The sequence below is a fragment of the Candoia aspera genome, chromosome 2 (genome assembly GCF_035149785.1).
Source record: "Candoia aspera isolate rCanAsp1 chromosome 2, rCanAsp1.hap2, whole genome shotgun sequence".
Classification (NCBI taxonomy): domain Eukaryota; kingdom Metazoa; phylum Chordata; class Lepidosauria; order Squamata; family Boidae; genus Candoia; species Candoia aspera.
In genome coordinates, this window is record NC_086154.1 from 226,260,211 (window position 1) to 226,272,888 (window position 12,678).

The 12,678-nt window shown below is 39.2% G+C and overlaps 1 protein-coding gene across 1 annotated transcript in view; it reads right to left on the reverse strand.

Annotated features, from left to right (window-relative positions):
• Positions 1 to 12,678, reverse strand: part of ADGRV1 (adhesion G protein-coupled receptor V1) — a 252,597-nt gene that overhangs the window by 68,395 nt on the left and 171,524 nt on the right. Inside the window, exons 83-84 of the mRNA XM_063295429.1 lie at positions 7,225 to 7,341; positions 3,133 to 3,311 (exon numbers count right to left, since the gene is read on the reverse strand). Of these exons, the coding sequence (XP_063151499.1) occupies positions 3,133 to 3,311; positions 7,225 to 7,341 (296 nt within the window). The remainder of the gene's footprint in view (positions 1 to 3,132; positions 3,312 to 7,224; positions 7,342 to 12,678) is intronic.

Genomic DNA, 12,678 nt, shown 5'->3' on the forward strand with positions numbered 1-12,678 from the left:
TCGAGTTGAAGAAATTAAAGGGACAGATCAAATTGCAAGCCATAACTGAAATTGATTTTCTGATGGAATGTTATGGAAAAGAAGGGGTTATTATGTATCGGAGGCTTTCTGTTGAGAAGTCGGAGTTTTTAAGGGGGTCAGTTGAGCTGTTTGATTTCTTTATGAAAAACGCTCTGTGTGTATTGCAGGGATATGTAAATGCTCTGGTTTATTTTGAAGTGGGGTAAGGGTTTAAGAATATTTCTCTGGATTGCTTTTACGGCTTGTTTGACTTCATTCGCTTTTAATGATATGGATTAAGATTAATAAGGTATAACAATAAATGCTTGGTTTTAGGCTTAATATGATCATTGTAATTGTTGTATTATTAATCATAATGGCAGACAATGTATATGCTTTTTAGTTTGATGTTTATTACAGTAGACAGAAATATATGGAATAGTGGTAGGGAGAAATAATTAAATAGATTAAATATATATACAGTATATTTCTTCTTTTTCTTTTAATATAAGGGGATAGAGCAACTGTATTTAGTGATTTTTATAATGTGCCAATGGAATGATTTATAGAACTAATGTGATTTTGGTTTAATATAGAATAAGGGATTGATTATGGAAAATTTGTTGTATATCGTTGCTGTTAAAAGTAGGAAGTCACCTCTTCCTGTAATCTTAAAAAAAATTGCTTGTGTTTTTCACACTTTTTAAGGTTTTTTTTTTCTTTTTTTAGGGTTTAGTTTTTTTGTAGTTTTTATCTTTGTCTTAAATCTAATAAAATTCTTATAAAATATATCATCATCGTCATCATCATCATCATCATCATCATAAACATCATAGTAATATTGCCAAGAAATTGCATGAATATGTCAATAAAGTTTCCAGGAGTTGAGCTCAACTTGAGCCAGCTTTACTTTATTAATCCAGATCAAAATTTTATCCAGAATTCTAATATAGATAAAAACATCTATCAAAGAATCCAAGCAGCAACTTTTTGTTGTTGTTGATAAGAGCCAAGGGCACCATTGCCCAACACTTACTCAGGGTAGGCAGCAGTCTTATAGAGTTCAGTCTAAGGATTCTAAAGAGACCTTAGTTATCTAGCACAGCTGCTCTGATTTGGCTAAAGGTTTTCTGATGGAGAAAGAAGAGCATGGCCACCAATGACTAAGTTCAGTAAAGAATTTAACAGAATGAAAAAGAAGATAGTGTACAAGAATCTTCAAGAGATGTAGTCCTTGGGATCTAAAGACCGTTTTGGGATTGGACATGTGCTTAGTAGCTTGCTTCAAGTAATTTAGAACTTGGCTTCTTATGAACTGAAGCTGGCAGAGAGAGGATCTTGCCTGGAATAGACAGTGCCAGTTAGCCTTACCAGAAATTTTGAGAATGTAGGCACTTCTAGTATCAATCTACAGGCCAGAGAAAGATGGTTTATATGGGAGTTCACATTGTGTTTCTCAACACTTTATACTTCTAGGCCACTGGCATGGCAAATAGGTAAGACTCTTCTGGTACTGGACCACACAAAACAACAGTAGAAGGAATAGTTAGTTTTGTTCTGGTTGCTTTCAAAGACTGTACCGAAAGGAAGATATGTATGCGAGAATGCTTATTTCTGAAAGCTTGCCATTAACAGTTCTGACAATGCATGCAGGAGTCAACTAAGTTCCCTTTGCTGAGACAAGACAAAAATATAGCATGTTGATTTGTGGGATGAATCACAGGCCTCAGGGCAATGGGACTGCAGGAAGAGGAAAGGGAAAATGCTAATTAGAAACTACTAACAGCAAACAGCTATATAAATTCTTTCCTCCTTTCTCTTTGGAAGAAAAAAGCAGGTAAAAAGTTTCAAGAGAATTCTTTTTACAGAAATCACTAGAGTGACAAAAAAAGAACTCCAGTGGTTTTGACAGTCTATTGTTATATATACAAAAGGAAGGGTGGGACTCAACCCTTTCGAGCTCAGCTATGAACATCAGTCAGGACAGGTGGAATCCCACCAATAAGAGGCAAAGAGACCACAAGGAATGATGTCTACCTGCCTTCAAGAAAAAAAGCTCTTAGCAGTTTGCAAAATAAACTAAGGCAGGGTGTTCAAAAATAAATACGCATTAAGCACATTTTGGTTTTAACATAAATCAGACTCACAATGAACTGCATGTTCATTGATCCTCTTTTGGTGTACATGATTTCAGTATGCGTTTTGCTTCTTTGACCAGAAAAGCTGCTGTGATAGGTGATGTGCAAAGACAGAAAATGCATTACTTTATGATATGGCATAAAGCCCAATAGTGGTGCCTAACAAATAACAACAGACAAAAGAATCTGCATTTCTATGTATCTAAGACACTCTGAATAAATATAAATATTCAATAGTTTTTCACAGAAAATGCTATGACAGTGTGAGCATTAGTCAATTTTGTTTTTAATTCTTCATGAATGTTTATGATAGTTTTCTCTGCCCAGCAGTAATATTCTTGTTAAACAATGCCAGAAGCCATTATGCTGCAAAATATTATAACCTAGACACTGATTAACTTGGTGAATTAAGGAGGTGCCAACACTATGCACACAAGAAGTCTAAAGCACCTTGTCACATTCAATCAATACCTTTTTTTAATGAAATGAGTATTTTTACAGAATCACAAAGGAAAAGATACAGCTTGGAACCAATTGGTGGTGGTGCACACCCACACGTACTCCAAGTGATATTTTCTGCTTTGTATTTGAAGTACAGCCACATCCCTATTTATAACACATCTATTTTTCTATATGGACATGAAGGGTTTTCTGACAGTGGCCATTTGTCTTGATTTCTAAATTACATTTGAGGGGACCTTAGAATTCCCAAAATGTCTATAGCTATGAAGAAGATTCATTTATAAATGACTTCTGTCATTCAATGTTATTTGCATTGCAATTATTTCCGCTTTATTAAATTAGATTAGCATGCTCAATGTCATGTAATCCACTCTTCTTGCATCAAATATAGGGGAGGAAAAAAGAGTATGACTCTTAAATTTGGCCTTCTCCAAACTACTTTAGCTTTGTAAGTTGATGGAATTTATAGTTTAACTAACTTGAAGGACACCAGAAAGGTATACAAATAGGACATTCAATTTTGTATACTTACAGATCATTGTAAATCAGGCCATAAATCTGTGGTAGGTTATGATGATAGATTCCTCGCAGGATAATTAGTAATAGTATCACAACAAGGGCTGGAAGACCCCAACCCAGAAGAAAAAAAATTAGATAATGCCGTTCTGTGTGTTCATCATTCATCACCAGGATATACCAGAAATTAACAGCCTATGGAATAATGGGGAACATTAGATCAATACGCTTAATAGCATTTTACCCAACAGTTCTGTAAAAACAACTTTTTAGAAATATACCTGTGCTTACTGCAAACATCCAACTCCATTTTTTACTGTTCAAAAATGAAAAACAAAAAACAGCATGGATCTAGGATTGGCGGTCTGTATTTGCAAGAAGCCTACTCTAGATTTAAGAAAAAGCATTGATCTAAAGCAGTATAATTTATTATGTGGACAAAAAGGTTGATATCAAATGTAAATATCCTCATGTCTGTCTCTACTGTAGAAAAGCAGTGGTTCATATTTATATATTTATTTAATTTAGCCACTGCCCATCTCCCACAAAAGGGAGACTCTGGGCAGTTTACAACAAAGATAAAAGCATTAAAATACCATAAATAGATATAAATATAAATATAATATTAAGCATAAATACAATATGAAATCCAGATGATGATAATAGTGGAATATCATTCACGTATATCTAAAGGGGCCATTTTAGGCGCTAACCATCTCCAGGTGTGATTCCCTTCCCGCCCCAGGCGAGGTGGCAGAACCAGGTCTTTAACTATTTTTGGAAGGCCGTGAGAGATGGAATCTGTCTTACCCTGGGGAAAGCATGTTCCAGAGGGCGGGAGCCACTGCAGAGAAATCCTGCTTCCTGGACCTCGCCAGATGGAATTCTCTTACATACGGGCTCCGTAACATGCCCTCTCTGCATGATCGAGTGGGATGGGTGAATACAATGGGGATGAGACGGTCCCTCAGGTACCCTGGAACCATGCCATGAAGGGCTTTAAAGATGATAACCAACATCTTGAAGTGTACCCGGAAGCAGATTGGTACCCAATGCAGCTCACAAAGCAATAGTGTAACATGTGCTGATCTAGGGGCACCAAGAATTGCCCCTTATAACATAATCTAAACCATATAATCATATAATCTATCATATACATGTATCATATATAATCATATAATCTAGACCAAAAGCTGGCATATGCAACAGATAAAATATCAAAGCAGAACACAGGAGATATATGTTCAAGTCACCCAGAGAACTCACAGGGTGACTTTGGGTCAGTCAACCTCTTTCAACACATCCTACCTCACAGAACTGTAGAAAGGAGATAAAATGAAGGGAGAACCCTCTCTTATAAGCTGCCTTGAACTCTCAGAGAAACAGAAGGGTATGAATGTAATAAATCAAATACAGAGTTTCATTCTGAGGGAACATTAAGAGAAATATTTTAATAAGAAAAAAATGTTTATGAAACCAATGGCCTGACTTCATTATGAGAGGTTGGACTCTCATTGCAGTCTTTCAAACAGAGGCTTGATAGCCATCTGTTGAAGAAGCTTGTGCTGGATTGCATGCACTGAGCAAGTTCTGGATTAGATGACAATTTTATGCATGTGCAACACAGTGTAAGAAAAGAGCAACAGTGATTTTGATCAGACAACAGAAGTGGAGTGTTTAATCTTTATCCAATTCATCTGAATTGCAGAACATGCAAAACAGGTTGTCTGCATTTGGCAAAATGGAATATGCAAAGCTTACTCTGAAACACACACAGAACTGCTGATTACATCAGTATATAATGCATTTAGAGAAATTGAAATGATGCCAACTACTTGGCAGCTGCTAAAAAAAGCTCTTCTGCTACACACTAAATAATAATAATAATAATAATAAAGATTTTAAAAGGAACCACCAGTGGCAAGTTAACTCCAAATCTTTTGAAGATTTCTCTTCTCCTGTCCTAAATGAACCATTTGCAAGCAGGAAGCATGGAAGCGTTATGTCACGTTGACTTTACTCCCGATACATTTAACTTAAAAATGATCTAAAGATTTGTCCAGTCCATGCCTCCTGAGAGTTCGACGTTTTAGTGATAAATAGGCAATTGTTTAAATGTACCTTTGCAAACATTTCAAAAGGTCAGAGCAAGGAAATTAATGGCTACATGTTTTCTTAATACAATTGGGGAAAAAAATGATGTAGTGGACATTTTAAATAACACACTGCAAGCACGTGTGTGTGCGTGCACACTCACACACACACATTTGTATTTATTAGCAGGCTCATCATTTTAATGATCCCATCAGCTTTCTGCTCCCAGCATTCATTTTATATCTATGCTGTTTTCTTTTTGTGACATTAAAAGTGTCAAGAACAAAGTGCTAGGTAGAAAGCGGCTTGCTCCATGGCCTTGTAATAAAACTAGGCCATGCTCCAGCTACAGACAGATGAACCCTGGAATTTATTTTTGTCACTCTATTTAGTCAAGGAGCTGTGATCCCATTAATTCTACCTCTTAGAACAAGGCTTTTTAGTCGTGCAATTTTCTAAGAACTGGTACTGTGTGTCCTTACCCTTGTTTTCTGTAATTGTTTAATCACAGTTACATATCATCTTATCTCTTATTGCATAAATGATAATATCGGCCCAACTGGACCTTGCAAAGTTTGGTGTGAGCTTGATTTGTTTGCTATTTCCTATGTAATGTCATTTTTTATCTTGATAGCTATACATCTCTCAGCTTTTGGTATTCTAGAATTAAATAGATCAAATACAAACAGCACATCTAAGTTTAGCAATATTTTCCTGTTGCTATGGTGTAATAATAACCAGTTGTATGGACACAAAAAGGTGCAGCTGGTTTCCTAGCTGCTAGAAGGAGGAACTCATGCAGAAATTTCCAGTGTGCTGAGGAGTAAATCAGAAATAACTTGCACTTTATTTGACACTTAATCAAATATTATTTCACTTGGGAGATCTGTTTTGAGTGAAGCTCCCCACAAGTGTCCTTCCAGAAGATGGCAGAGGTTTCTTTAAAAAATAAAGTAAAATATATAGTTGCAAACAAAGCAATATATGTAGTAAATACCAGAAAATACAATGCCTTTTCTGCTCCTTGCTAAAATAGATACCAAAATATTTCTATCTGTGTTGCTCATATGGCCATAGAATCCTTTTAAAAATTACTTCTCTAGTTTTGCCTTGCTGAACTTTCAACCAAGCTTAACCATTTTTTGCTTTGGTTTCTTCCACCTCCTATCTTCTATTGCAGGTTTTCAGCTATACCAAGCCTTCTTTCTCTTCCCCGCATCTGATCTTAAATAGCTTCTTACCTGAGCCCTTGCAGAATTGTTTGCTAATTTGTATTCTACCTGCTGTTTTAAAAGAAAGAGCAAAAGCAGGTCCAGGATCACAAATATAAACCATGTGGTTATTTTAGTAAGACTCATTGTTACATAATATATGATGTTGACTAATAAATTTTGTTGTGTCAACTCACTGTAAATAATGAACAGCACACTGCAATACATTTTATCTCTATTCATCACAGGTGTACATACACCAGTTCACAAAGACTGTTTGAGTTAAGGAAGCAGCAACAATTTAACCCAAGTTAATAGGAAATAAACACTGTGATTACAGCAGGAGCCATCGTATTAAATTGGCAACAGCCAGTTTGGTACAGTGGTTAAGGTGCTGAACTAGAAACCAGAAGACTGTGAGCTCTAGTCCTCCCTGAGGGATGAGAACCAGTTGGGTGACTTTGGGCCATTCGCTCTTCCAGGATTGTTGTAGCAGTGAAAATAGGAAGGAGGAGCATTATGTACGCCACTTTCAGTTGTAGAAAAAAAAAGGTGGGATATGAGGAGGAGGTGGAGAGGAGGAGGAAATACAATTATGCTGCTTTTTATAGAAAATAAAAATATAAACATGTGTTGAATGAATGTTAGCCAAAAGGGGAGCAGAGGCATGAATCCAAGAGAAGACCCAGCACATTTAGGAACTGCACAGAGGCCCTTCATTCACTGCTTGCACATTCTGATGTTCCTTTTTGGAATCAGATCCAAAGCTCTACACAGCCCTAAAAAGCAGAATTTTTACTAACCTGAATAAGCATGCAGCTGAACTGACAAAGGTAGAGATAGTGGGTAACTGAACCCAAAGCGGAGCAACTTTCTTCAGAGAGCTGCTGACTTGTATAAGCTGAAGCCAGAAATGATATCTAGAAGAGAATTACAGTAAATGCATTCACAATGATAAGAAATCAAAGCCACAATTCATTGCATTACAGTTTATTAGTCAAACACCCTGCCCCCAATCTTGAATATGCACATACCACACTTTTTTCTTGAACTAATATTTTACTGTACTTTGGCCTAAATGATTTATGCAAATACATGACTGCTAGATTATTCCTATTCAATAACACTCAAAGATACACTTTCATTTGTTAAAGTAAAGCTACCAACAAGGATCTTGACAGGATCTGCTAATTCAAACATTTCAAAAAGCAATGTGTTAGTCAGTAAAACTTAAATCAGGGTTTCTCAAGCTGTAGGCTTGCACACTTGCATACACAGTCACTTATGGTATGATAAGCTCCAGATCTGCTCATGCCACTCCCCACCTCCAACACCTGGTGCCTGCTCACTCACGCTGAGCCTTGTTCACAAGCTTTCTCTCCAAGAGTGTTTGGGATTTCTGTGGGAGGTGCCAGGCAGTTGAGCCAGACCATGAGGATGAAGGCAGGCAAGGAACAACACACCCCTCCCCTTCTTCTCCCCAGCTCCATCTCCACCATGCCTTGAAAAGAGGAGTCACTGGAACAAGGTGGGCAAGAAAGGCATCTGGAGGATGAGCCAGTGGGCTGCCTGGTGTCGGTGTCTGAGGGCTCTGACTGTTCAATTCCTTCTACTTGTGCCAACTGAAACCATTGTCAACAGTCTGGCTGTCTGGAAGGAGTTGAAACAGCAGTGGCAGCTTCCCCATTCACCATAAATGGAGAATGAGGAAAAGCCCCCAAAGGCAGATAGGTTACAGCATCACACCAGTGCTGAGTTGGCAGCAGCGTGTTCCCACTTAGGGCACCCATGAATTCCCTAGGTTGTGTGCCTCACTTTGGGGCTCCTTGGCAAAAGATGAGCTAGGAAGAGAAACAAGGAGTTCTGCACTTTGATTCTTCCCCCATCGCCCGTTTCACACCTGGGTTTTGAAGGAACAAGGCCACCATATGAAACAGTCCCTTCCTCACCAAAAGAAAAGAAATAAGAATGTACAGACTAGGAAGCATGGGGCACACTACCAAGCAGCACATCCTCCAGCCTGGGCTCATGGAATGGTGAGTTGGGTCTGACTTGGTAAAAGGAAAGGAACCCAGTGCAGCTGAGAGGCTTTCCAAGGAGATGGTGTTCAGGTGGGAAAATTATTCCTGCAAGGCAAGAGCTTGGAAGAGTCTATTTAGGGCCATCATTGGTGTCAGGCTTCATCCTATAGGCAAGAATTTACTACTTGGGAAAGTCCAATAGAAATCCAGGAATTATAAATATTATTTGTTGAATTAAAGGATTTCAGCAATGCATTACTGAGATGGAAGAACAAGCCCTGTGCATAGAAAAAGTGTTCCAGCCCTCTTACATTTTGTTTTCCTTCCCTTACCAAATGGTAAGAGACCATTTGGTCTCCTCTTTTGACAAGGTTGGTCTGCATCCTCTGTCCTTTTAACCATCAGATTTTCTAACAAGTTGCTTTTTACCGACTGTGTGAGAACTTACTGTCATGTTTGAGGCTAAAGAGGCAGAGAGACTGAGCTGCAACATCCTGGTTGCAGTTCCTGTCAAAGGCCCAGAGCAGGGAACAGAAATGCTATGCTTGTTCACTTTTGCATCCAATAGCAAAATGCTTCAAAGTATGTTCAGAGGTGTATTTAATGGAAGAACATTCCAAAATTCATACTACTATGGAAAAAGTATTTTCCCTCCTTTTTGGCTTAAATTAAAAATATAAATTGAAGAAAATGTTGATATCTGAAAGGTCATATCTTATTTATAAAGATCATTTTGAGGCCTTGAAATTAATATTCCAAGTCTGGGGATTTTAAACTGCAATCTCATTCCTATCTAATATAGTAATTCAGATTCTGTTAATCTTGAGGATTGCCTCCTCTTATAAATTATTCCTTACCTCCAGGCATTAAAATGAATATGTCTAGTTATGTGAAATAGAGTAAAAGCTTCTCGATCTACTTTCCTGGTGATAAAATTCCAGTTATAAACCCTTCCTGCCAGAGAGACTCAGTCTGAATTTCTATTAAATATGCAGAACTGACTTATACAATGGGAGATGGATATGTGGTCCACATTGGATCACAAATATCTCTTGTGATTGGCAACAGATCCCTAAGTTCCCAGGCAGAGACTTTCTCAACTCTTGCTAAATGGGTTTCTTGAATAGAGACAATGGTATACTCTCTCGTTCCCCATTCTATATTTTGTACTTTTGTCATTGTATAATGTTCTGAACTCTTTGGAAATGGTAGGAAAATAAAATAAGCAAACAACTATATTAGTTGAGGAGCCAACACTGGTGAGTTAGACATTTTCAGACACTGCAGATCTGTCTTCATTGCATGATTATTTAGAGTTAAAATAATTTCTTACTAAAGAGAGAGAAGTACCAGTATGTGTATACAGTACTGTGATTACTATTGGTTTTGGAACCTTTTTAAGATGGTATGATTTTCTATTGTACTTTATGAATTTGGCTTATTAAAACAGAGCCCCTTCATGCTTCTGTGCCAGTTAATAACAGCTTCAAATATAGCAGCAGTATCACTACTTTGCTAGTAACTTTAATAATAGAAAATACATTTTTAAAACAGCGGGTATTAATCTTTTGCTGTTTCTTGCAGAAAAACTTAAAACAAACCACCAAAAACATTAAAGAACTTGACAATGATCTCTTTCTTAAAATTCAGCAGAATTTTAAATCATTACAATTTAACACATATAACAAGGAACAAAAGTTTATTTTCTTGATTTTTTTTTTTTTTTTTGGTGACATCATGGCCAAATATTCAATTGGTGCATATGCAGGTCTTCTGCTGATGTGTTTGGCTGTAGGTTGGAAGCTCTTTAGAATAACAAGCCATTGCTATGACAGATTGCCTCTAGTCTAGAAGAACACAAGTAGGGAACAAGTAGAAGTGTTTTACCTTCAGTCTGTCCTGTTCAGACTAAGCACCAGACCGGTTCTCAAATAATTTCTTTATTAAATAACTATTTACAATAATTAAGTCCTTGTTATGCAAAGACTTGGTTAGCAAGCCCAACTGGGCCAACTGGATTCGACTGGAACATGAGGGCTGGAGGCAACAGTTCTTGAACTGGAACAGTACTGGAATGACACTGACACGGAATCTCTGACTCACTGGACCTGGAAACAGGACTACAAACGACAGGGATGAACTGAAGACTCGGAGCAGGACTCAAACTTGGAACAAGGCTAACCTGGCTGAGGGTTCTGGACTAGGCTGAGTACTCTGAACGAAAGGCTTGAAGACAAGGCTTGAAACTTGATCAAGGCTGGATTTGACTGGAAGCCCCTGACTGGGCTGGTTTCTCGAGACTGGAGACTTGGAATAATGCTTGGAACTTGAATCTAGGCTGGACTCGGCTGGAAGCCCCAGACTAATCTGGATTCTCTGGATGGTGCCTTGGAACAATGCTTGGAACTTGAAACTAGGCTGGAGTCAGCTAGAACCCCCGGAGTAGGCTGGATTCTCTGGACAGGCATCTTGGAGCAAGGCTTGGAACTTGGAACAAGGCTGGACTTGGCTGGAAACCCCAGACTAGGCTGGGTTCTCTGGACTGGAGACTTAAAGCAAGGCTTGGAACTTGGAACAAGGCCGGACTCGGCTGGAAGCCCTGGACTAGACTGGACTCTCTGGATTGGAGACCTGGAGCAAGTCTTGGAACTTGGAACAAGGCTGGACTCGGCTGGAAGCCCCGGACTAGACTGGATTCTCTGGACTGGAGACACAGAGTAAGGCTTGGGACTTGGGACACGGCTGGACTCGGCTGGAAGGCCTGAACTAGGCTGGATTCTCTGGAATACAGATTTGGAACAAGGTTGGAGACTGGGAACAAGACTGGACTCAACTGGCAGCCTTGAATTAGGCTGGATTCTCTGGATTGGAAATTTGGAGCAAGACTGGAAACTGGGAATAAGACTGGATTTGGCTGGCAGCCTTGAATTAGGCTGGATTGGAAATTTGGAGCAAGACTGGAAACTGGGAATAAGACTGGAACTGGCTGGAAGCCCCGGACTAGGCTAGAACACAGATCCAAGACAAGATAGGATTGCAGTACCTGAACTCAACGGAGTACACGAAGCGCGGTTGGACTGGAGAGAGGACACAAGGTGGCGCTGGAGTTTCAAGGCACAAAGAAGCTGCTTGGAAGATTGCAGAGTTTCAAGGCTGGAAGCAAGACTGAGACTGCTGGGCTCGGCGAGCAAAGGATCCTCGATGGCAGCAGAAGCAGGATGCAAGTCCTCTTCGGAGCAAAGCAAAGGCACTGGTTCCTCTTTGGCAACAGACGCAGTCTCCGATGCTGGTAGGGACTCTTCTGCAGACACTGCAGGCTTGTAGGATTGGTTGTCTCCAGCAGCTCGCTCTCGGCACGGCTGCCTTTTATCCCGATCTTTGGCGTGCTTGGAGTCTTCTGTAGCCAATTGGGCTGCCTTCTCCCTATGTTTTTCAGCCTGTCTCTGATGTGCACTGATTGGCACATTCAATTCCTCCTCTGGATCTCGCCCAATCAGCGTTGTAGGTTCTTCCCGCTCTGCTGAGTCATGCTGGAGTTTCGTTTCTCCGATTCCAGCCTGGTAAGTTTCCAATCCCTCCTCTGACTCAGAAAGTAAAACTAATTCTGAGTCAGAGGCAAGCTTAGTTCTGACACAGCCATACTGGGAGATGTTTAATGGTTGATGATGGTGATGATGATGATAATTTCAGTCTAAATGTTAAGCCAGTTTGATATACATATATTGGCCGAAGCACAGCTAACACAGTACTGTTTTATAAAGCACAATGTGAGCAAGACATCAGTGCTTTTGGCAGGTGCACATCTGTCCATGCAAGTGGTAAATATCCTGTTTTGGTCAGGTTTTTACTGCAACTTCCCTCATTGAAAGCCCAGGCTTGTACCCTGAAGATGGAGGTGGCAGAGACCAGCTTTTATCAGGTTCGGCAGTGGATGTGATTCTCTTTAGACCCTACCTAAACAGTATTGGACTACTGTGGTGTATTTTTACAAGTACCTTTGAAGATAGTCTGGAAATCTCATTTAATTCAGAAAACAGTGGCCAGACTAATAAAAATAACAAAGTGTTTTGTTAATTGCATTTGCTACCAGGCTGTTTGCAAGGACAAGTCAAACTACTTATTTTGTCTTTTAAAGGCCTTCAAAACTTTTGACTTTTCAAGACCATGTGCCTATATAAGTTCACATGCATATATTTTCAGGCCTTACCTCCAAACCAATTTTTCTGATCTCTGACA